The following is a 26,915-nucleotide window of genomic DNA, read 5'->3' as shown; positions in this document are numbered from 1 at the left end:
GGCATCTTGCCAACCATGGACTCTTCCGTTAAGACCAGACCTTCTGTCGCAAGGTCCTTTTTTCCATCCGGATCTGAAATCCTTAAATTTAAAGGTATGGAGATTGAACGCTTGATTCTTGGTCAAAGAGGTTTCTCTGACTCCGTGATTAATACTATGTTACAGGCTCGTAAATCTGCATCTCGAGAGATATATTATAGAGTCTGGAAGACTTATATTTCTTGGTGTCTTTCTCATCATTTTTCTTGGCATTCTTTTAGAATACCGAGAATTTTACAGTTTCTTCAGGATGGTTTAGATAAGGGTTTGTCCGCAAGTTCTTTGAAAGGACAAATCTCCGCTCTTTCTGTTCTTTTTCACAGAAAGATTGCTATTCTTCCTGATATTCATTGTTTTGTACAAGCTTTGGTTCGTATAAAACCTGTCATTAAGTCAATTTCTCCTCCTTGGAGTTTGAATTTGGTTCTGGGAGCTCTTCAAGCTCCTCCGTTTGAACCTATGCATTCATTGGACATTAAATTACTTTCTTGGAAAGTTTTGTTCCTTTTGGCCATCTCTTCTGCTAGAAGAGTTTCTGAATTATCTGCTCTTTCTTGTGAGTCTCCTTTTCTGATTTTTCATCAGGATAAGGCGGTGTTGCGAACTTCTTTTGAATTTTTACCTAAGGTTGTGAATTCCAACAACATTAGTAGAGAAATTGTGGTTCCTTCATTATGTCCTAATCCTAAGAATTCTAAGGAGAAATCGTTGCATTCTTTGGATGTTGTTAGAGCTTTGAAATATTATGTTGAAGCTACGAAATCTTTCCGTAAGACTTCTAGTCTATTTGTTATCTTTTCCGGTTCTAGGAAAGGCCAGAAAGCTTCTGCCATTTCTTTGGCATCTTGGTTGAAATCTTTAATTCATCTTGCCTATGTTGAGTCGGGTAAAATTCCGCCTCAGAGAATTACAGCTCATTCTACTAGGTCAGTATCTACTTCCTGGGCGTTTAGGAATGAAGCTTCGGTTGACCAGATCTGCAAAGCAGCAACTTGGTCCTCTTTGCATACTTTTACTAAATTCTACCATTTTGATGTATTTTCTTCTTCTGAAGCAGTTTTTGGTAGAAAAGTTCTTCAGGCAGCGATTTCAGTTTGAATCTTCTGCTTATGTTTTTCGTTAAACTTTATTTTGGGTGTGGATTATTTTCAGCAGGAATTGGCTGTCTTTATTTTATCCCTCCCTCTCTAGTGACTCTTGTGTGGAAAGATCCACATCTTGGGTAGTCATTATCCCATACGTCACTAGCTCATGGACTCTTGTTAATTACATGAAAGAAAACATAATTTATGTAAGAACTTACCTGATAAATTCATTTCTTTCATATTAACAAGAGTCCATGAGGCCCACCCTTTTTTTGTGGTGGTTATGATTTTTTTGTATAAAGCACAATTATTCCAATTCCTTATTTTATATGCTTCGCACTTTTTTTCTTATCACCCCACTTCTTGGCTATTCGTTAAACTGATTTGTGGGTGTGGTGAGGGGTGTATTTATAGGCATTTTAAGGTTTGGGAAACTTTGCCCCTCCTGGTAGGAATGTATATCCTATACGTCACTAGCTCATGGACTCTTGTTAATATGAAAGAAATGAATTTATCAGGTAAGTTCTTACATAAATTATGTTTTTCAATTGTTATACGTTTTTTCTGATATTAAGGGTTAATCATCCATTGCTAATGAGTGCAATCTTTTGCTAAATTTATGCTTTTACTGGGTAAATTTGGTTTTTTATCTAATCCGGTTCATTGTTATTTAACTGTCATAGTTTTTTTCTGTGCTTCTTAAAGGCACAGTAACGTTTTACATATTGCTTGTAAGTTTAGTTGAAAAGTATTTCCAAGCTTGCTAGTCTAATTGCTAGTTTGTTAAACATGTCTGACTCAGAGGAATCTCTTTGTGCAATATGTTCAAAAGCCAAGGTGGAGCCCAATAGAAATTTATGTACTAATTGCATTGATGCTACTTTAAATAAAAATCAATCTGTACATGTGGAACAACATTCACCAGACAACGAGGGGGAAGTTATGCCGACTAACTTGCCTCACGTGTCAGTACCTGCATCTCCCGCTCGGGAGGTGCGTGATATTGTAACGCCAAGTACATCAGGGCGGCCATTACAAATCACTTTACAAGACATGGCTAATGTTATGACTGAAGTTTTGTCTAAATTGCCAGAACTTAGGGGTAAACGAGATCACTCTGGGGTGAGAACAGAGTGCGCTGATAATGCTAGGGCCATGTCTGATACTGCGTCACAATTTGCAGAACATGAGGACGGAGAGCTTCATTCTGCGGGTGACGGATCTGATCCAAATAGAGTGGATTCAGACATTTCAAATTTTAAGTTTAAGCTGGAAAACCTCCGTGTATTGCTAGGGGAGGTGTTAGCGGCTCTGAATGATTGTAACACAGTTGCAATCCCAGAGAAAATGTGTAGGTTGGATAAATATTTTGCGGTACCGACGAGTACTGATGTTTTTCCTATACCTAAGAGACTTACTGAAATTGTTACTAAGGAGTAGGACAGACCCGGTGTGCCTTTCTCACCCCCTCCTATATTCAGAAAAATGTTTCCAATAGACGCCACCACACGAGACTTATGGCAAACGGTCCCTAAGGTGGAGGGAGCAGTTTCTACTTTAGCTAAGCGTACCACTATCCCGGTGGAGGATAGCTGTGCTTTTTCAGATCCAATGGATAAAAAGTTAGAGGGTTACCTTTAGAAAATGTTTGTTCTACAAGGTTTTATATTGCAACCCCTTGCATGCATTGCGCCTGTCACGGCTGCGGCAGCATTTTGGTTTGAGTCTCTGGAAGAGACCCTTGACTCAGCGCCATTAGATGAGATTTCACACAAGCTTAAAACCCTTAAGCTAGCTAATTCATTTATTTCTGATGCCGTAGTACATTTAACTAAACTTACGGCTAAGAATTCCGGATTCGCCATTCAGGCACGCAGAGCACTGTGGCTAAAATCCTGGTCAGCTGATGTTACTTCTAAATCTAAATTACTTAACATACCTTTCAAGGGGCAGACTTTATTCGGGCCCGGTTTGAAAGAAATTATCGCTGATATTACAGGAGGTAAAGGCCATGCCCTACCTCAAGACAGAGCCAAACCTAGGGCTAGACAGTCTAATTTTCGTGCCTTTCGTAACTTCAAGGCAGGAGCAGCATCAACTTCCTCTGCTCCAAAACAGGAAGGAGCTGTTGCTCGCTACAGACAAGGCTGGAAACCTAACCAGACCTGGAACAAGGGCAAGCAGGCCAGAAAACCTGCTGCTGCCCCTAAGACAGCATGAAGTGAGGGCCCCCGATCCGGGAACGGATCTAGTGGGGGGCAGACTTTCTCTCTTCGCCCAGGCTTGGGCAAGAGATGTCCAGGATCCCTGGGCGTTAGAGATCATATCTCAGGGATATCTTCTGGACTTCAAAGCTTCTCCCCCAAAAGGGAGATTTCATCTTTCAAGGTTGTCAACAAACCAGATAAAGAAAGAGGCGTTTCTACGCTGTGTACAAGATCTTTTACTAATGGGAGTGATCCATCCGGTTCCGCGGTCGGAACACGGACAAGGGTTTTACTCAAATCTGTTCGTGGTTCCCAAGAAAGAGGGAACCTTCAGACCAATCTTGGATTTAAAGATCCTAAACAAATTCCTAAGAGTTCCATCGTTCAAAATGGAAACTATTCGGACAATCTTACCCATGATCCAAAGAGGTCAGTACATGACCACAGTGGATTTAAAGGATGCTTACCTTCACATACCGATTCACAAAGAACATTACCGGTATCTAAGGTTTGCCTTCCTAGACAGGCATTACCAGTTTGTAGCTCTTCCATTCGGGTTGGCTACGGCTCCAAGAATCTTCACAAAGGTTCTGGGCTCTCTTCTGGCGGTACTAAGACCGCGAGGAATTTTGGTGGCTCCGTACCTAGACGACATTCTGATACAAGCGTCAAGCTTTCAAACTGCCAAGTCTCATACAGAGTTAGTACTGGCATTTCTAAGGTCGCATGGGTGGAAAGTGAACGAAGAGAAGAGTTCTCTCTTACCACTCACAAGAGTTCCCTTCTTGGGGACTCTTATAGATTCTGTAGAAATGAAAATTTACCTGACAGAGGACAGGTTAACAAAGCTTCTAAATGCTTGCCGTGTCCTTCATTCCATTCAACACCCGTCAGTGGCTCAATGCATGGAGGTAATCGGCTTAATGGTAGCGGCAATGGACATAGTTCCTTTTGCACGCCTGCATCTCAGACCGCTGCAATTATGCATGCTAAGTCAGTGGAATGGGGATTACTCAGATTTGTCCCCTACGCTGAATCTGGATCAAGAGACCAGAGATTCTCTTCTATGGTGGCTTTCTCGGCCACATCTGTCCAGGGGGATGCCCTTCAGCAGACCAGACTGGACAATTGTAACAACAGACGCCAGCCTACTAGGTTGGGGCGCTGTCTGGAATTCCCTGAAGGCTCAGGGATCATGGACTCAGGAGGAGAGTCTCCTTCCAATAAACATTCTGGAATTGAGAGCAGTTCTCAATGCCCTTCTGGCTTGGCCTCAGTTAACAACTCGGAGGTTCATCAGGTTTCAGTCGGACAACATCACGACTGTAGCTTACATCAACCATCAAGGAGGGACAAGGAGTTCCCTAGCGATGATGGAAGTATCAAAGATAATTCGCTGGGCAGAGTCTCACTCTTGCCACCTGTCAGCGATCCACATTCCAGGAGTGGAGAACTGGGAGGCGGATTTCCTAAGTCGCCAGACTTTTCATCCGGGGGAGTGGGAACTTCATCCGGAGGTCTTTGCCCAAATACTTCAACGTTGGGGCAAACCAGATATGGATCTCATGGCGTCTCGCCAGAACGCCAAACTTCCTTGTTACGGGTCCAGGTCCAGGGACCCGGGAGCGGTCCTGGTAGATGCTTTGACAGCACCTTGGACCTTCGGGATGGCTTATGTGTTTCCACCCTTCCCGATGCTTCCTCGTTTGATTGCCAGGATCAAACAGGAGAAAGCATCGGTGATTCTAATAGCGCCTGCGTGGCCACGCAGGACCTGGTATGCAGATCTAGTGGACATGTCATCCTGTCCACCTTGGTCTCTGCCTCTGAGACAGGACCTTCTATTTCAGGGTCCTTTCAAACATCAAAATCTAATTTCTCTGAAGCTGACTGCATGGAAATTGAACGCTTGATTTTATCAAAGCGTGGATTTTCGGAGTCAGTAATCAATACCTTAATACAGGCTAGGAAACCTGTTACCAGGAAGATTTACCATAAGATATGGCGTAAATACTTATACTGGTGCGAATCCAAGAGTTACTCATGGAGTAAGGTTAGGATTCCTAGGATATTGTCTTTTCTACAAGAGGGTTTAGAAAAGGGTTTATCTGCAAGTTCTTTAAAGGGACAGATCTCAGCTCTGTCCATCCTTTTACACAAACGTCTGTCAGAAGTTCCAGACGTTCAGGCTTTTTGTCAGGCTTTGGCTAGGATTAAGCCTGTGTTTAAGACTGTAGCTCCACCGTGGAGCTTAAACTTAGTTCTTAACGTTTTACAGGGTGTTTCGTTTGAACCCCTTCATTCCATTGATATCAAGCTGTTATCTTGGAAAGTTCTGTTTTTAATGGCTATTTCCTCGGCTCGTAGAGTCTCTGAGTTATCAGCCTTACATTGTGATTCTCCTTATCTGATTTTTCATTCAGATAAGGTAGTTCTGCGTACTAAACCTGGGTTCTTACCTAAGGTAGTCACTAACAAGAATATCAATCAAGAGATTGTTGTTCCATCATTGTGCCCTAACCCTTCTTCAAAGAAGGAACGACTTCTGCACAATCTGGACGTAGTCCGTGCCCTGAAATTTTATTTACAGGCAACTAAGGATTTTCGCCAAACTTCTTCCCTGTTTGTCGTTTATTCTGGACAGAGGAGAGGTCAAAAAGCATCTGCTACCTCTCTATCCTTTTGGCTTCGTAGCATAATACGTTTAGCCTATGAGACTGCTGGACAGCAACCTCCTGAAAGGATTACAGCTCATTCTACTAGAGCTGTGGCTTCCACTTGGGCCTTTAAGAATGAGGCCTCTGTTGAACAGATTTGCAAGGCTGCAACTTGGTCTTCTCTTCATACTTTTTCCAAATTTTACAAATTTGACACTTTTGCTTCTTCGGAGGCTGTTTTTGGGAGAAAGGTTCTTCAGGCAGTTGTTCCTTCCGTATAAAGATCCTGCCTGTCCCTCCCGTCATCCGTGTACTTTAGCTTTGGTATTGGTATCCCAGAAGTAATGGATGACCCGTGGACTGACTACACTTAACAGGAGAAAACATAATTTATGCTTACCTGATAAATTCCTTTCTCCTGTAGTGTAGTCAGTCCACGGCCCGCCCTGTTTTTTATGGCAGGTCTAAATTTTAAATTATACTCCAGTCACCACTGCACCCTATAGTTTCTCCTTTCTCGTTTGGTTCTCGGTCGAATGGCTGGGTGTGACGTAGAGGGGAGGAGCTATATAGCAGCTCTGCTTGGGTGATCCTCTTGCACTTCCTGTTGGGGAGGAGTTAATATCTATCGAGGGAGAGAGAGAGCGCTGAAAAGAATCACCTCAAAGTACACAGGTTGATATCAAAAATCCCCAGATGAAATTGATGAGTTAAAGTCTATGTTAATTGTCTTCCTGCGCTAAAGGCCAGGCTAAGTGGTCCTAAAGCTAAAACTATTGAGGTGAAGCGGAATAGATGGAAATAATCACTCTGGACATAAAATATATTATATATAAGTTAATATTTATTATATAATAAAAAAATGGTGATTAAAATTATTCTTTGAAAATGTATTCGTTGAAAATTTTTTAAAAAACAGTTAAATTTGTGTTAAAAAGCTGATATAATAAAGTTTTCTTTTATTCAGCAAAAATGACAGAGGCAAAAAGATAAGAAGTAGGTGTAGTGAGTATACTGAGCAGAGGATATAGTTAGTATACACAGCACATATAGTTAATATAGTTAATATAGTTAATGTGGTTAATATAACAACAGATACGGTTAGTATATACAGCAAGTGTAATTGGTGCAGTGGATTAGAGAATCATGGAAAATTAATAGGAAAAAATTGGGGTTAAAGTGTCAACTAAAATTGTGTCAGCTAAAAGTGTGTAGAAACTAAAAATGTGTAAGCTAAATAGCTATTAAATGAATAACACCTTATTTCATGTAATAGACAGTTATCTGCATGTTGTGCAAAAAAGCAATGTTAATAGAGCTATGTTAATAAAGCTAAAATTAATAAAGCTAAGTTAATAAAGCTAAAATTTTTGAGATTGGTAGCAAGCCTTAGTATAAGAAATAGCCATATACATATTCCAACATAATTATGATTGAACTGAAAAAATGGAACAAAAGTTCGTTAAAAGTTCTTTTCTGTGCACAGGTAAAGAGTTTTGGCATATGCAAAATGTTAGGCAGATGTAAATTTTAGTGCCGTCTCCTTTTTATATTAAAAGTACCTTGTGAGATCAGACTCAAAGTCCGTTATATTATCCAATCTTATAGTAAACGAAAATGAAGTAATCCGAAGTTCAGGTAATACCAGGTTACCTTAAACTGCTTTTTCCCAAGGAAGCATCTGTCAGGTTGTAAATATAATACCTTATTTCTTTCCTTGTCCTTTATGGTAAAGCCAGGTTACCATTAGGAATTTCGAGCAGCATACAGGACTGCTGTGGCGTTAATGTGGCGCTTATGTCCCGCGTCTGGAAGCAGGGTAATTCTCGTCCGGTCTTTTTCCTGATGGTGGTAGTCTGACGTCACAGACTACGGTGGCTCAAATTGGCCAAAAAAGAAGTAACGCGTTTCGGTCGTGGACCTTTCTCAAACTTCTGATTTGCTCCGTGTCCGTCTTGCTCTTTATATAGCAGAGCTTATGGCTTACATGCTTACACATGTCAAGCCATAAGCTCTGCTATATAAAGAGCAAGAGGTGGACTTCTAGCAAGGTCTCTGAAGACCAAACAAACTAAAACATATATACATTCGATAAAACAACCAAATGGTAAAATGGTAGAAGACACCAAACAAATAGTTGACAATTTTAAAACATAATTTATGCTTACCTGATAAATTCCTTTCTCCTGTAGTGTAGTCAGTCCACGGGTCATCCATTACTTCTGGGATATTAACTCCTCTATGTTAATTGTCTTCCTGCGCTAAAGGCCAGGCTAAGTGGTCCTAAAGCTAAAACTATTGAGGTGAAGCGGAATAGATGGAAATAATCACTCTGGACATAAAATATATTATATATAAGTTAATATTTATTATATAATAAAAAAATGGTGATTAAAATTATTCTTTGAAAATTTATTCTTTGAATTTTTTTTAAAAAACAGTTAAATTTGTGTTAAAAAGCTGATATAATAAAGTTTTCTTTTATTCAGCAAAAATGCTGGTGTAATAAAATGCTTACACTGTATTTTTTTCTTCGGGTGTGCACTGTGAAAGTGTTGGGTGTAGTTTTTGTGATAATACCTTGGGATGTTGCCCCTTTTAAAGTGTGTTTCTTGCAATCCTAAGATATCTCCTTGTTTTTTCAGAAGCTCTTGAATTGCTAGAGATCTTTTTTGGGGGCTATTGAACCCCTTCACATTCTGTGACAATAAGCGTATCACAGTTCCTTCTTTCATATCTCCTGCCTTACCTGTTCTTGCTCTAGTCTGGGCCTTGTGTCTAATAAAATAACATTCACTGCCATAACAAAATACAAACAAACCTTCATAAAAATATACTTAACAAAAAAAAACTAAGTCTAACCTATATTTGTTTAACGAGGGGAACATAACCAATAAGAATTCCGTGTGGAACTCTATCCGCCCAGTAAACAACTGTCAAATAGAACTACAATCATGTAACAATTACTATCTCATTTTTACATTGTATATATAAACCATTTTCCATTGAGAACCTGAAAAACCTAGGGCTAGATTTATCAACGCTGAGGGGTACAGGGGCGCGTATACGCGCCCCTGTACGCCTCAGCTCGCCTGTGGCTGGGCGAAATTACCCGCAGGTAATTAACATTGCACACAAGCGCAATTTTGCGCTCGCGTGCAATCCCGCGCACAGCCAATCACGCGCGGACAGGAGCTGTCAATCTCCTCGGTCGGACTCGACCGAGGAGATTGAATTTCGCCACAATAGAGGTGGCGTAGATGTTAGGGAAGCAGCGGTCTGGTGACCGCTGCTTGATAAATCCCGGCGAGCAAGTTCTTGAGAGAAGTTGCTGCCGTAGGGGCTTAATAAATCTAGCCCTTAGGCTTTGTCGCCTGAAAGGATACATTTAGGAGCCTTTGCTGGCCACCTGTGAAAACCATCTGTTTATCACTTAATGTCAGTGCAGGAGTATGATATTATTTCATCCGCTGTACTCTTTGCCATTCTGAGCTTTTGTTCTGAGATGATGTCCCTTTACTTGTAGATATATCTTGTTCTGTGGTCTTTCCTTTGTCTGACTTTACAGGAGGGATCTCTAATTTGCGGCAGCAGTCTCTCATTTCCGACAGGGTTGAACATGTTGCTCTTCTGTTATTTCATGTTACCACTAGCTGGAATGGGTAGCTTCATCTGTATTTGATGTTCATGGACCTAAAATGAGATGTTAATAGAGAATTCTTTCTGCCTCTGGAGAGTCCTGGTAGACAAGTCAGCATATATCTGAAGATTGACATCTTCAAATTGAATAGGTTGTTTCTCTCTTGCACTTTTCATTATTTGTTCTTTTACTGAATAATTGGTTATTCTGGCAATTGTTTCTCTTGGTGGAGCCCCTTCCTGTGGAATAGGTCTGAGAGCTCTGTGTTCCCTGTCTATCTCCACTGGCGATGAGTCCTCTTGGTTTCTTAGATTTGAAAACAGGGATTGTAGATATCTGGGTAGGTCTGCTGCTTGAACTGCTTCCGGGATACCTCTGATTTTTATATTATGTCTCCTGGACCTGTTCTCCAGGTCTTCCAATTTATCTTCCATTTGTTGAATAGTAGTATCTTGTTGTTTCATCAGTGTTTTTAGTTTAGCTGTATCTGTGGTGTATACAGTACATCCCTACTCTAGTTTTTCTCGTCTTGATACACTGTTTTACCTGCACAAGCAATGAGGCCGGCTTTTTTTTTATGGTAGCGATGTTAACAATGACTTTGGGACACACACAGTAGCCTAGTCTGCATCTACATCAGATTCTGAATTGGATGACATTTGTGACTGTTTAAGAGAGGTGGACGGAGATATATCGGTTAACTGTGTATTTACAGCTTTAAAAAAGTGATCCACTGATGGTGTGGACGAACCCTTGGGAATAGCTCTTTTCTCTTTTTCCTTTTGAGGCATTTTTCTAGGTGACATGTTCCCTAGCTGTGTAGGGTCGTGCCTGTGAAAATGTGTGCCCTGGGTTTGTGATGATTGGCTTTGTCTTGCTTTTTACACTGCAGCAGTGTGGCTATAGATAGTGATTATCTTTAATACTTTCTAAAATGTCCAAAGCCTGGAAATTATATAAATGTTCAGCTCCGTCTATCTTATGTGATCCCTTGAATTGTACAACAGTGCCTAGAAATTATCAGAGCTGTGAGCAACAAAGGACTATCACACTATTGCCCTGTGCATATGTTCTTGCAGATGGAGTTATATAAAGTGATTGATTTTTTTTTTTTTACAGTTCAGGTCTCATGATAAGTATTGCTTATATCTTGTAACAAGTTGTATAATAGCACTCTTCATATTTCTGTCTGCAGAGGATTTCCTAGTACCCACTACTGACATATATTTTTCTGGATGGAGTAACTTCTCATCAAAATGGCGACCGCCACGTGTGCAGTGCAAAAAAAATTTTTTTAGGCTGTGACTGGTAGGGTGTCAAAGCGGGTTTATTACCTAAAGATGTGTCTCGACTCTGCACACATAGCTCTAAAGATCCTGCCACAGACTGCCCGGTGAATTCTCAATGTTGATCCGACCTCTGTGTCAGCCTTCTTAATAGGGCATATTGCGCTTTGTTAGGCTTTGTTACAGTGCACCGAGTTACCTCTTCTTCGTGTCACCCAGATTGATCCTTGCTGTTCACTCCAAACTTGCTTTTGATAGCTTGATGAGCTGTTTACTGGGCCGATGCTCCGGAGCTCACTTAACGTGCGGCCATCTCCTATGGGTGCCGGCTCCGCCCCCTCTATGTTCACTTTTTAAAAAAATAACTTATCTATACCATTGAGTCACACCCATGTGTCTTCACCCCTATGTTGGGTATTGAGTAGGTCCATGCTTTATACTTTTAATAAACACCACATTCTGTGTGTACTTTTTAGCACATCCTAAAAAATAAAAATCTCTTCCCTTCCAAAAATTATTGTGAAAATTGGTTTGATTTTAATAATGTAGATAGATAAATAAAACATTTTTGTGTTTTATATTGCCTATAACAAAATTTGATACATTGGAGAATGCTGTTGATGTGAATGTAAAGTTTAATGAAAAAGTGCCCGGTATCTTAAAATACGCTTAAAAACAAGGGGCACTTTAATTAAAGGGACAGTAAACACCAGAATTTTTGTTTTTTAAAAAGGTAGATAATTCCTTTATTATCCATTCCCCAATTTTGCATAACCAACACAGTTATAATAATATACTTTTTACCTCTGTGATTACCTTGTATCTATGGCTCTGCAAACTGCCCCTTTATTTCAGTTCTTTTGACAGTCTTGCATTTTTAGCCAATCAGTGCTTGCTCCTAGGAGCTTCAAGTGCCTGAGCTTAATGTTATCTATATGAAACACATGAACTAACGCCCTCTAGTGGTGAAAAACTGTCAAAATGCCTTCGAATTAGAGGTGGCCTTCAAGGTCTAAGAAATTAGCTTATGAACCTCCTAGATTTAGCTTTCAACTAAGAATATCAAGAGAACAAAGCAAAATTGGTAATAAAAGTAAATTGGAAAGTTATTTAAAATTACATACCCTATTTAAATCATGAAAGTTTTTTTTTTTTTACTTGACTGTCCCTTTAATAAAACTTTACATTGAAGCTTCTTTTTTAAATACTTACCTTTCTTTCTGGAAAACAGACCAGCGATCCTCCGCATGCACCTCCCGCTGTAGTTGGCACAGTGATGACAAATCAGGCTTTTTCCAATCGCTGCTTTGCCTCATGAGCTGGATTCCAAAGGGGGCACGCAACGATTGGAGAAACCTGGATTAGTCCTCACTGTGCCAACTACAGCAGGAGCTGCGGGTGGAGTATCGCCGGTCTGATTTCCATAAAGAAAAAGGTAAGTATTTTAAAGAAAGAAGCTTCAATGTAAAGTTTAATGAATATTGCCCTGTTTTTAAGAGTATGTTTAAATACCGGGCACTTATTCATTAAACTTTACATTGACTTAAAGTATATACTAACATATACTTATTATACTACACCAATGTTTCTATTTAAATTAACTCCTCAGTTCTGCCTTATGGGTATATGCCACTTTTACTATATGTTGATAGGCTATTAAATATGTACAATTGCACTAAAGGGTTAACATGTTAATGAACGAATGACATTTTCAATAACGGTGATAAACACATCACCATATCCCTGACAAAGTGCTAGCTGACCTGAAACGCGTAGGATAGTTGCAGTGTTTTGCCAATGATGTTAATGCCTGCAATATTGCTTTTAATGCATACCAATTAAGCCCCCCCCCCCGATTAATCTACTATATAACTTTAATATGTCAAAATGTCAGAAGATCTACTTCTCTTGTAAGTATTTAAAGTTTTTCTCAGAGATTCATTTAAAGTCTCTCCCAGACTATATTATTCTCCCCAATATGTTGGTAACATATCCTCTTATTTTTTTGCTGAACAGCATGACACTAGGGCAGTCTTTGCTTTCAGGGTAGCAGACTACAATCTTTCTACTTCAATCATTTTCTGGATGGCTGATTGGATGTCCTGACATTCTTATACCAGCTTTGTATGCAAAATTCTGCATTCTATTTTGTATTTTTATAATTAAAATATATTTGCATATTATCTGCAATGTTTTTCCCCTTATACTTCTTTGCTTTGTTGAATTAACTTCTACACAGTGAAGAAAAAAAAATAACTTACTACATAAAATACAGTTGATTTGTTTTCCAATGATGCTATATAAGTTTTCCTCGGGCCCTCTGTGTTGGCAATATTATATGCTATGTCAGACTGGATAAGAATGCTGCATGATAGCCAGTATTGTTTAAAGTTCCTGAATGGATGTTTCAGGCCAGGGGACGGAGCAAAGTCTTGCTGGAGAAAACTTTAAGTAGTGGGTAAAGAAACAGAAGTTACTGCATTTAAAGGGACAGTCTACTCCAGAATGTTTAGTGTTTAAAAAGATAGATAACCCCTTTATTACTTATTCCACAGTTTTGCATAACCAACACTGTTCTATTAATATACTTTGTACCTCTGTGTTAACTTTGTATCTAGGCATCTGCAGACTGCCACCTTATTTCAGTTCATTTGACAGACTAGCATTTTATCCAATCAGTATCCTCATAAGTAACTCAACGGATGTGAGCAAAATGTTATCTATAAGGCACACATGAACCAACACCCTCTAGCTGGGAAAAACTAACATAAGAGGCAGCCTTCAAGGGCTTAGAAATTATCATATGAGCCTACCACCTATGTTTAGCTTTCAACAAATACCAAGAGAACACAGCAAATGTTATAAGTGAATTGCAAAGTTGTTTAAAATTACATTCCCGATCTGAATCATTATTATTATCAGGTATTTGTAGAGCGCCAAAAGATTTCGCAGCGCTGAATCATGAGTTTATTTTTGACTAGACTGTTCCTTTAAGAAATTATAATTCCATTACATTGTAATATACACTTCCTGGAAGTTTTAAGGCTCAAATGATGATCTTTGTTCCGTTTCTACATTTGCAGCATCTGAGCCCAATCTGAAACTGCGGTCCCGTCTGAAGCAGAAGGTGGCAGAGAGGAGGAGCAGCCCTCTCCTACGCAGGAAGGAAGGTTCTGGGGTTACTACCTTTAAAAAGCGTCCACTGGATATGTCTGGTTAGTGACTGGACACCTCATTTACATTGTTTAAATATAATACAGAGACGTCTCATTTGTTATTACCTCTAATTTTCAATTCTAGACTAGACGATAGTATTCATTACGTAGTGTACGGCATAGAGATTGTATATGGGGAGTTTGGGTGTTTTCTGTCTGTATATGAAGGGCTCATGCCACACCATTTAATAAGAGTGTGCATATACCACAGAGTGAACACATTATTTAACTGGAGGATGTGCATTAAAAATATGTATAGGTAATCAACCTACCTTGTTTTTGTCATTTAGACTCATCATGTAACAGTGCCCCTGGCTCTGGGCCCAGTTCCCCAAACAACAGCTCAAGCAACATCAGCACAGAAAATGGTATCACTGGATCCATGGGTATTCAGACAGAGGTGTGTATAACTACAAATCCGCTACGCCAACTCTAGAAGTATTTCTAAGATATGAGAGTCTTCACTACATAGTCAAAACTGTGTGTAATCATCAAAACCATGTTAGCAAGCAGCAGAACAGATGGAATAAGTAACACCTTAGGGACATGCTGCCAGAATGGAGTATATACATTGTTACAGCACGTTGTTCATGTAGACCAATATTAGCATTTCCAGGACTGGTAAGTGTCTAGTACAGTGTCAGAACATGTAGAATTACATGTAATGTTCTAAACTAGGTATGACCACTAGCGGCCCAGGGGCCTCGTGCGGCCCTCTGCACTAGTCTTTGTGGCCCAAGGGAAAAAGCAGAACTAAGTATGTGTGCTATAGTTTTTGTGGTCCTATGAAAAAGCAGAAATAAGTCTGATTTGGGTGGTCAAAACTCAAGAGCCCTCTAAAAAAAGGGAAAAAAAGATCTCCTGTGCCACTAAACATTTTTAGGAAGTTTATCATAAATGTATATGTGGCCCTTACGGTTTCTAAAATTTTGAATTGTGGTCCCCATTTGTTTGCCATCCATGTTCTAGAATAATGCCAGAATGGGTATAGTAATGTGTAACAAATGTATGCCAGATTTGAAAAGGTATGCTTAACTCTCCTCAGCACAATTCCAGAATAAAATGGAGATTGATGCAACTTCCGTTAGATTAAATGTAACATCAGTTATGCCTGCTCAAGTACAAGTAGGTTTAACACAACCTCAAAATACACCAGGCAGAGGTGTGTGTGTGTGTGTGTATATATATATATATATATATATATATATAATCAATCAGTGTATTGCGGAGCCACAGCATACACAAGATACGTGCAGAAACGTTATTGCACCACTGATGAAATTTATACACAAGCAGTAACATTTAGGTGTAAGTAAAAGTGGCACCTTATTTTACCACACTTGTGTATACTTTTCACAAGGTCCTCTTGTCTTTATCCACAGGATACATTTGTATCATATACGGATTATCGGATGTATCACTGAGAAGTTTCTGGATGAACTTTTTTCCTTGATTAACTTGAAAGAATGATATTAATTGCATTTTATTTTTTCATTTGTTTTTATTGATGTTTTATTTGCGGTTTTAATGAGAGTATGATTACATGTGACATTATTTATTAATATATTGTATCCATTTACTGGATTTATATTTTTGCAGCCAGATATATATTAGCACTACAGATACAGGTAGTTTAATCTAATTTTTAAACTGGACGGTCCAGTTTGTCTTTTAGTAATCTATTTAGGATATTGGAGGTATCCTTTATTTTAGTCGCATTATATAGTTATATTTACACGTAGATTGAAGAGATAAAAGAAGGCGCTCCAATGGTAAAGTATGTCTCCACAATCACAAAATACAAGTTTAGAGTATGCAAAATACTTAAGATTGTTTGATGAACATCTTTGGTAATGAGAGAAAAGTCCATTGACAAAGGGTATCCACTAGATCTGATTAATAGGGAGTTCTCACAGGCTAAATTGAGAAATAGAAAGGTACTATTGAGAGTTAATAAAAATAAACCGAAAGCTACCCGAAATAATGAGTGTTTTTTTTAAGGTTTATTACACAATTCACTAGTAACCAATAAATTAATTAAAGCAGCCCTGAATAAATATTTGTTTATTATTTTAAAAGACCCTGCATTAAAAGATGTATTAGATTTTCCATGATGTACTTTTTAGGTGAGCCCCAACCTTAAAAAAAACAAGTTAGCACCAAGTAAAATTGTAATGAAAAAATCTTGGAAGAATCCACATTCTAAAAGTATAGAGAATCCCTATCTTAATAGGAAAGGCACTTTCAAATGTGGGAGGAAACGTTGTGGTTTGTGTAAGTATATAACACCAGGCACTGATAGTTTTATGTCCAATATAACTAAAGAGAAATTTTGTATCAATTCCAGAATCACTTGTGATTCCTCATTCATTGTGTATATTTTGGAGTGTATTGGTGGACTCCAATATACAGGTAGAACCTCTAGACCCATCAAAAATGAATGGAGCGAACATCTTAGAAATGTGAAGATTGCCTCTTTAAAACATAGTGTCCCTAGACATATTTTATGTAATTATGCTGCTCAGATACTCTTAAGATTATACCTATTGAGTTTATTCCAAAGTCCTGGGGTGTCAATAAATTTGAGACTTAGGCAAAGAGAAACGTATTGGATTTATAAGTTGCAGACCCTGACACCATATGGTCGGAACGAAAATATCGATATGGCAGCTTTAAATGATTAACCAATAGTCCTGATTTTTATGGTGTTTTATTTTGTTCGTATTTTTGTATTTATTATGTATTTGTGTTCTATATATGCACTACGTGTATATTATATACTTATGTTTTTTTAATTCTTATTGGATTTTATATTGTATAAGAGGATCGCTTAAACTAAAATCCATGTACTTAGAATTGTTTAAAGTTTTTAAGCTTCCCTTAATATAGTACACATTTTAGATATGTGATCGATCTATAATCTAGTTGGATTTTTTGAGGGGACACTCTCGGCAGAGTTCATCTAGTATTTGGGTCCTAATAATGTATGTTATCAAGAGTATTAATATCTATAACCATTTGTTAATAGTTTTGGGGTGACTGTCCGCTATATGGTATGACCGGTCTGATCACTCAGTGTGCTGTATTAATGCGGGCGGCTGCGTGTGAGTCAGCTCGGGTTTCTTGTTGTGTGTCATCAGGTATGATACGAGACACACATGGCTAATTTTAATATTATCTATCATTGGCCAATATTTACATCAATCATATATGTTTAATCCAATGATTTTCATTATAAGTACTGTTGTCCATAACGTTAGACATGCTCAATGACTTGGTGAACACGCCGTGGCTGTCAGGAATTTAAGCTCACTTTCTATGTATGTATGTTATCACCTGAAGAAACAGTCATTACTGAGAAACTCGAAAAAATTGATTTTATACTTTGACCGTGAGCGGTTGTATATGCATCACCGTACAAGCCTGCTTCAGAGATCCCAGCAGTGTTTCATATCACCTTTATCCCAGACTGCAGTTTTTGCAGTGTTTGCTGTAGCTGGATTTTGAGTCAGCTGGACGGCTATGATAGTTCAGCCTGCTTCATTTGCACATCTAAGTGCATCGCGTTTGTGAGTATTTTGTATACTTTAAACTTGTATTTCTTTGATGTAATTGGTAAGAGTCCATGAGCTAGTGACATATGGGATATACAATCCTACCAGGAGGGGCAAAGTTTCCCAAACCTCAAAATGCCTATAAATACACCCCTCACCACACCCACAATTCAGTTTTACAAACTTTGCCTCCTATGGAGGTGGGGAAGTAAGTTTGTGCTAAGATTTCTACGTTGATATGCGCTTCTCAGCATTGTTTAAGCCCGATTCCTCTCAGAGTACAGCGAATGTCAGAGGGACGTGAAGGGAGTATCACTTATTTGAATACAATGATTTCCCTAACGGGGGTCTATTTCATAGGTTCTCTGTTATCGGTCGTAGAGATTCATCTCCTACCTCCCTTTTCAGATAGACGATATACTCTCAATTTACCATTACCTCTACTAATAACTGTTTCAGTACTGGTTTGGCTATCTGCTATATGTGGATGGGTGTCTTTTGGTAAGTATGTTTTCATTACTTAAGACACCTCAGCTATGGTTTGGCACTTTATGCATTTATATAAAGTTCTAAATATATGTATTGTACTTATATTTGCCATGAGTCAGGTTCATGTATTTCCTTCAGCAGTCTGTCAGTTTCATATTTGGGGAATTTAAACATTTTAAGAAATTTATTTCTTACCTGGGGTTTAGTCTTTTTTTCAATTGACTACTTCTTGCTATTGCGGGTATTAGGCCCGCGGGTGCGTCAAATGCTAAACTTTATTGCGTCATTCTTGGCGCAAAAATATTTTTTTGCCGTGAAAAAATACGTTTATGACACAACTTCGTCATTTCCAGCATCATACGTGACGCTGAGACCTTTCACACGGCGGCGTCATTAGTGACGCGAGTGTGTCATTTCCGGTTATTTTTTTCATTTTTTCAATACCCCATTGATGTTTGCCTCTTGCTTTTTTCTCAATCAGAGGCCTATGCTTTTGCTTTTTTATCCCATTCCTGAAACTGTCATATAAGGAAATAGATCATTTTGCTTTATATGTTGTTTTTTCTCTTACATTGAGCAAGATGTCCCAATCTGATCCTGTCTCAGAAGTTTCTGCTGGAACATTGCTGCCTGACATCGGTTCTACCAAAGCTAAGTGCATTTGTTGTAAAAGTGTAGAAATTTCACCAAATGTCATTGTAATAGTTGTCATGATAAACTTTTACATGCAGATAGTGTTTCCATCAGTAATAGTACATTGCCAGTTGTAGTTCCTTCAACTTCTAATGTACATGATATACCTTAAATTTTAAAGAATTTGTTTCTGATTCTATTCTGAAGGCTTTGTCTGCATTTCCACCTTCTAATAAACGTCAAAAAAGGTCTTTTAAAACTTCTCATTTAGCTGATGAAATTTCAAATGACCAACAACATCATAATTTATCCTCTTCTGATGAGGATCTATCTGATTCAGAAGATCCTTCCTCAGACATTGACACTGACAAATCCTCTTATTTATTTAAAATAGAGTATATGCGTTCTTTATTAAAAGAAGTGTTAATTACTTTGGATATTGAGTTAACCAGTCCTATTGACGTTCAATCTAATAAACGTTTAAATGCTGTTTTTAAACCTCCTGTGGTTTCCCCAGGGGTTTTTCCTATTCCTGGGGCTATTTCTGATATGATTTCTAGGGAATGGAATACGCCAGGTACTTCTTTTATTCCTTCTTCAAGGTTTAAAAAATTGTATCCTTTATCAGCAAAATCTATAGAGTTTTGGGAAAAAATCCCCAAAGTTGATGGGGCTATTTCTACTCTTGCTAAACGTACCACTATTCCTATGGAAGAAAGTACTTCCTTTAAGGATCCTTTAGATAGGAAGCTTGAATCTTATCTAAGGAAGGCCTATTTATATTCAGGTCATCTTCTCAGACCTGCTATTTCTTTGGCTGATGTTGCGGCTGCCTCAACTTTTTGGTTGGAGAATTTAGCGCAACGAGAATTGGATCCTGACATATCTAGCATTACTCGCTTTACTGCAACATGCTAATCATTTTATTTGTGATGCCATTTTTGATATTATCAAAATTGATGTTAGATCCATGTCTTTAGCTGTATTAGCTAGAAGAGCTTTGTGGCTTAAATCTTGGAATGCTGATATGACATCTAAATCTAGATTACCATCTCTTTCTTTCCAAGGTAATAATTTATTTGGTCCTCAGTTGGATTCTATTATTTCAACTATCACTTCAGGAAAAGGAGTTTCTTTCATGTAATTAGCAAGAGTCCATGAGCTAGTGACGTATGGGATATACATTCCTACCAGGAGGGGCAAAGTTTCCCAAACCTCAAAATGCCTATAAATACACCCCTCACCACACCCACAAATCAGTTTTACAAACTTTGCCTCCTATGGAGGTGGTGAAGTAAGTTTGTGCTAGATTCTACGTTGGTCTTCACATTTAGCAGAATCTCATACGAATCGACTTGTGTTGTTTCTTCAAGATCATGGTTGGAGGATCAATTCACTAAAAAGTTAATTGATTCCTCAGACAAGGGTAACCTTTTTGGGTTTCCAGATAGATTCAGTGTCCATGACTCTGTCTTTGACAGACAAGAGACGTCTAAAATTGATTTCAGCTTGTCGAAACCTTCAGTCACAATCATTCCCTTCGGTAGCCTTTTGCATGGAAATTTTAGGTCTTATGACTGCTGCATCGGACGCGATCCCCTTTGCTCGTTTTCACATGCGACCTCTTCAGCTCTGTATGCTGAACCAATGGTGCAGGGATTACACAAAGATATCTCAATTAATATCTTTAAAACCGATTGTACGACACTCTCTGACGTGGTGGACAGATCACCATCGTTTAGTTCAGGGGGCTTCTTTTGTTCTTCCGACCTGGACTGTAATTTCAACAGATGCAAGTCTTACAGGTTGGGGAGCTGTGTGGGGGTCTCTGACGGCACAAGGGGTTTGGGAATCTCAGGAGGTGAGATTACCGATCAATATTTTGGAACTCCGTGCAATTTTCAGAGCTCTTCAGTCTTGGCCTCTTCTGAAGAGAGAATCGTTCATTTGTTTTCAGACAGACAATGTCACAACTGTGGCATACATCAATCATCAGGGGGGACTCACAGTCCTCTGGCTATGAAAGAAGTATCACGAATTCTGGTTTGGGCGGAATCCAGCTCCTGTCTAATCTCTGCGGTTCATATCCCAGGTATAGACAATTGGGAAGCGGATTATCTCAGTCGCCAAACGTTGCATCCGGGCGAATGGTCTCTTCACCCAGAGGTATTTCTTCAGATTGTTCAAATGTGGGAACTTCCAGAAATAGATCTGATGGCTTCTCATCTAAACAAGAAACTTCCCAGGTATCTGTCCAGATCCCGGGATCCTCAGGCGGAGGCAGTGGATGCATTATCACTTCTTTGGAAGTATCATCCTGCCTATATCTTTCCGCCTCTAGTTCTTCTTCCAAGAGTAATCTTCTGATTCTGAAGGAATGCTCGTTTGTCCTGCTGGTAGCTCCAGCATGGCCTCACAGGTTTTGGTATGCAGATCTTGTCCGGATGGCCTCTTGCCAACCGTGGACTCTTCCGTTAAGACCAGACCTTCTGTCGCAAGGTCCTTTTTTCCATCAGGATCTCAAATCCTTAAATTTAAAGGTATGGAGATTGAACGCTTGATTCTTGGTCAAAGAGGTTTCTCTGACTCTGTGATTAATACTATGTTACAGGCTCGTAAATCTGTATCTAGAGAGATATATTATAGAGTCTGGAAGACTTATATTTCTTGGTGTCTTTCTCATCATTTTTCCTGGCATTCTTTTAGAATTCCGAGAATTTTACAGTTTCTTCAGGATGGTTTAGATAAAGGTTTGTCCGCAAGTTCCTTGAAAGGACAAATCTCTGCTCTTTCTGTTCTTTTTCACAGAAAGATTGCTAATATTCCTGATATTCATTGTTTTGTACAAGCTTTGGTTCGTATAAAACCTGTCATTAAGTCAATTTCTCCTCCTTGGAGTTTGAATTTGGTTCAAGCTCCTCCTTTTGAACCCATGCATTCATTGGACATTAAATTACTTTCTTGGAAAGTTTTGTTCCTTTTGGCGATCTCTTCTGCCAGAAGAGTCTCTGAATTATCTGCTCTTTCTTGTGAGTCTCCTTTTCTGATTTTTCATCAGGATAAGGCGGTGTTGCGAACTTCTTTTGAATTTTTACCTAAGGTTGTGAATTCCAACAACATTAGTAGAGAAATTGTGGTTCCTTCATTATGTCCTAATCCTAAGAATTCTAAGGAGAAATCGTTGCATTCTTTGGATGATGTTAGAGCTTTGAAATATTATGTTGAAGCTACTAAGTCTTTTCGAAAGACTTCTAGTCTATTTGTTATCTTTTCCGGTTCTAGAAAAGGCCAGAAAGCTTCTGCCATTTCTTTGGCATCTTGGTTGAAATCTTTAATTCATCATGCCTATGTTGAGTCGGGTAAAACTCCGCCTCAAAGGATTACAGCTCATTCTACTAGGTCAGTTTCTACTTCCTGGGCCTTTAGGAATGAAGCTTCGGTTGATCAGATTTGCAAAGCAGCAACTTGGTCCTCTTTGCATACTTTTACTAAATTCTACCATTTTGATGTGTTTTCTTCTTCTGAAGCAGTTTTTGGTAGAAAAGTACTTCAGGCAGCGGTTTCAGTTTGAATCTTCTGCTTATGTTTTCATTAAACTTTATTTTGGGTGTGGATTATTTTCAGCAGGAATTGGCTGTCTTTATTTTATCCCTCCCTCTCTAGTGACTCTTGCGTGGAAAGATCCACATCTTGGGTAGTCATTATCCCATACGTCACTAGCTCATGGACTCTTGCTAATTACATGAAAGAAAACATAATTTATGTAAGAACTTACCTGATAAATTCATTTCTTTCATATTAGCAAGAGTCCATGAGGCCCACCCTTTTTGTGGTGGTTATGATTTTTTTGTATAAAGCACAATTATTCCAATTCCTTATTTTATATGCTTTCGCACTTTTTTTCTTATCACCCCACTTCTTGGCTATTCGTTAAACTGATTTGTGGGTGTGGTGAGGGGTGTATTTATAGGCATTTTGAGGTTTGGGAAACTTTGCCCCTCCTGGTAGGAATGTATATCCCATACGTCACTAGCTCATGGACTCTTGCTAATATGAAAGAAATGAATTTATCAGGTAAGTTCTTACATAAATTATGTTTTTTCTGCCTCAGGATAAAAAACCTAAGGGTAAATCTAAGGCTTCTAACCGTTTTCGTTCCTTTCGTCAGAATAAGGAACAAAAATTCAATCCTCCTCCCAAGGAATCTGCTTCCAATTGGAAGCCTTTCTCAAATTGGAATAAATCCAAGCCATTTAGGAAACCAAAGTCAGCCCCTAAGTCCGCATGAAGGTGCGGCCCTCATTCCAGCTCAGCTGGTAGAGGGCAGATTAAGGTTTTTCAAGGATTTTTGGATAAAATCTGTCCAAAATCATTGGATTCAGAGCATTGTCTCTCAAGGGTATCGAATAGGATTCAAAGTAAGACCTCCTGTGAGAAGATTTTTTCTCTCACGTATCCCTATAAATCCAGTAAAAGCTCAGGCTTTTCTGAAGTGTTTTCAGACCTGGAGTCTTCAGGGGTAATCATGTCAGTTCCTCCTCAGGAACAAGGTTTGGGGTTTTATTCAAACCTATTCATTGTACCAAAGAAAGAAAATTTATTCAGACAAGTTCTGGATCTGAAAATTTTGAATCGTTATGTAAGAGTACCAACTTTCAAGATGGTGACTATAAGGACTATTCTGCCTTTTGTTCAGCAAGGACATTATATGTCCACAATAGACTTGCAGGATGCATACCTTCATATTCCGATTCATCCAGCACACTATCAGTTTCTGAGATTCTCTTTTCTAGACAAGCATTACCAATTTGTTGCTCTTCCATTTAGCCTAGCAACAGCTCCAAGAATCTTTTCAAAGGTTCTGGGTGCCCTACTATCTGTAATCAGAGAACAGGGTATTGCGGTGTTTCCTTATTTGGACGATATCTTGGTAATAGCTCAGTCTTTACATACTGCAGAATCTCACACAAATCAACTAGTGTTGTTTATACGGAAACATGTTTGGAGGATCAATTTACCAAAAAGTTTCTTGATTCCACAGACAAGGGTCACCTTTTTAGGCTTCAAGATAGATTCAGTGTCCATGACTCTGTCTAACAGACAAGAGACGTTTAAAATTGGTCGCAGCATGCCGGCACCTTCAGTCTCCATCATTCCCTCCAGTGGCTATGTGCATGGAAGTTTTATGTCTCATGACTGCAGCATCGGACGCGATCCCCTTTGCTCGTTTTCACACGAGACCTCTACAGCTTTGCATGCTGAATCAATGGTGCAGGGATTATACAAAGATATCACAATTAATATCCTTGAATCCCAATGTACGACACTCTGTGACATGGTGGATAGATCACCATCGTTTGGTTCAGGGGGCTTCTTTTGTTCGGCCAACCTGGACTGTGATCTCAACCGATGCAAGTCTTTCAGGTTGGGGAGCTGTTTGGGGATCTCTGACAGCACAAGGGGTTTGGAAATCTCAAGAGGCGAGATTACCAATAAATATTTTAGAACTCCTTGCAATTCTCAGGGCTCTTCAGTTTTGGCCTCTGCTAAAGAGAGAACCGTTCATTTGTTTTCAGACAGACAATATCACAACTGTGGCCTTTGTCAATCATCAGGGTGGGACTCACAGTCCCCAAGCTATGAAAGAAGTATCTCGGATACTTGCTTGGGCGGAATCCAGCTCCTGTCTAATCTCTGCGGTGCATATCCCAGGTGTTGACAATTGGGAGGCGGATTATCTCAGCCGCCAGACTTTACATCCAGGGGAGTGGTCTCTCCATCCAGATGTGTTTTCTCAGATTGTTCAGATGTGGGGTCTTCCAGAGATAGATCTCATGGCCTCTCATCTAAACAAGAAACTTCCCAGATACCTGTCCAGGTCCAGGGATGTTCAGGCGGAAGCAGTGGATGCACTGACATTTCCTTGGTGTTTTCATCCTGCTTACATCTTCCCGCCTCTAGTTCTCCTTCCAAGAGTGATCTCCAAAATCATCATGGAACAGTCTTTTGTGTTGCTGGTGGCTCCAGCATGGCCACACAGGTTTTGGTATGCAGATCTGGTTCGGATGTCCAGTTGCCCGCCTTGGCCACTTCCGTTACGGCCGGACCTACTATCTCAAGGTCCGTTTTTCCACCAGGATCTCAAATCATTAAATTTGAAGGTATGGAAATTGAACGCTTAGTTCTAAGTCATAGAGGTTTTTCTGACTCAGTGATTAATACTATGTTACAAGCTCGTAAATCTGTCTCTAGAAAGAATTATTATAGAGTTTAGAAGACTTACATTTCATGGTGTTCTTCTCATAAATTCTCCTGGCATTCTTTTAGAATTCCTAGAATTTTACAGTTCCTTCAGGATGGTTTGGATAAGGGTTTGTCTGCAAGTTCCTTGAAAGGACAAATCTCTGCTCTTTCTGTTTTATTTCACAGAAAGATTGCTATACTTCCTGATATTCACTGTTTTGTAAAGGCTTTAGTTCGTATTAAGCCTGTCATTAAATCAATTTCTCCTCCTTGGAGTCTTAATTTGGTTCTGAAAGCTTTACAGGCTCCTCCATTTTAGCCTATGCATTCTTTGGACATTAAACTACTTTCTTGGAAAGTGTTGTTCCTTTTGGCTATCTCTTCTGCTAGAGTTATCTGCTCTTTCTTGTGAGTCTCCTTTTCTGATTTTTCATCAGGATAAGGCAGTTTTGCGGACTTCTTTTCAATTTTTACCTAAGGTTGTGAATTCTAACAACCTTAGTAGAGAAATTGTTGTCCCTTCCTTATGTCCTAATCCTAAGAATTCTTTGGATGTTGTAAGAGCTTTGAAATATTATGTGGAAGCTACTAAAGATTTCAGGAAGACTTCCAGTCTATTTGTTTTATTTTCTGGTCCTAGGAAAGGTCAGAAGGCTTCTGCTATTTCCTTGGCTTCTTGGTTGAAACTTTTGATTCATCAAGCTTATTTGGAGTCAGGTCAGGCCCCACCTCAGAGAATTACAGCTCATTCTACTAGATCAGTCTCCACTTTGTGGGCTTTTAAGAATGAAGCTTCAGTTGATCAGATTTGCAAAGAGGCGACTTGGTCCTCTTTGCATACATTTACTTAATTCTACCGTTTTTATGCATTTGCTTCTTCGGAAACAGTTTTTGGTAGAAATGTTCTTCAGGCAGCTGTTTCAGTTTGATTCTTCTGCTTTTGATTTAAGTTTTTTTCTTTCAAAGATGAAATAAACTTATTTTTTTGGGTTGTGGATTAATTTTTTCAGCGGAATATGGCTGTTTTTGTTTTTATTCCCTCCCTCTCTAGTGACTCTTGCGTGGAAGACTCCACATCTTGGGTATTGATATCCCATATGTCACTAGCTCATGGACTCTTGCCAATTACATGAAATAAAACATAATTTATGTAAGAACTTACCTGATAAATTCATTTCTTTCATATTGGCAAGAGTCCATGAGGCCCACCCTTTTTATGGTGGTTATGATTTTTTGTATAAAGCACAATTATTTCCAAATTTCCTTTGATGCTTTCTACTCCTTTCTTTATCACCCCACTGCTTGGCTATTCGTTAAAATGAATTGTGGGTGTGGTGAGGGGTGTATTTATAGGCATTTTGAGGTTTGGGAAACTTTGCCCCTCCTGGTAGGATTGTATATCCCATATGTCACTAGCTCATGGACTCTTGCCAATATGAAAGAAATTAATTTATCAGGTAAGTTCTTACATAAATTATGTTTTTGTGATTGTGGAGACATACTTCACCATTGGAGCGCCCTCTTCTCTCTAGATCACTCTGCCCACCTGTTGGGGGATACACCTTTATCGTCTGAAGAGGAGCTGCTTCTGTTGAACTTTCCACAATTTGAATTTTTATTGGAACTTTTCTTTTGATATTTTACCATGTTTTTTCACCTGTATTGTTTATTACACTAGTATTAGCATTTTATTATTGGGCACATAAGGGTGTGCTTACCATTTGATAACTCTTTTTGGTATTTTTTTTCACAGCCAGTTTATTTGGGGTTTTACCTCAAGTATAATTTTTTGTTAATATTTACGCGTAGTTGACATCAAAATGTATCAGAGGTACATACATTACCTCAAAGCCAAGCATTTGAATGC

General features: G+C 39.0%; 1 protein-coding gene across 1 annotated transcript in view; it reads left to right on the top strand.

Moving 5' to 3' along the window:
• HDAC4 (histone deacetylase 4) overlaps positions 1 to 26,915 on the top strand; it is a gene marked incomplete in the record, with an annotated part of 933,145 nt that overhangs the window by 616,490 nt on the left and 289,740 nt on the right. Inside the window, 2 exon segments of the mRNA XM_053698885.1 lie at positions 13,998 to 14,129; positions 14,420 to 14,529. Of these exon segments, the coding sequence (XP_053554860.1) occupies positions 13,998 to 14,129; positions 14,420 to 14,529 (242 nt within the window).

This window comes from Bombina bombina, chromosome 1, assembly GCF_027579735.1.
Source record: "Bombina bombina isolate aBomBom1 chromosome 1, aBomBom1.pri, whole genome shotgun sequence".
NCBI lineage: Eukaryota > Metazoa > Chordata > Amphibia > Anura > Bombinatoridae > Bombina > Bombina bombina.
This window is presented reverse-complemented; position numbering and strand designations above follow the sequence as displayed.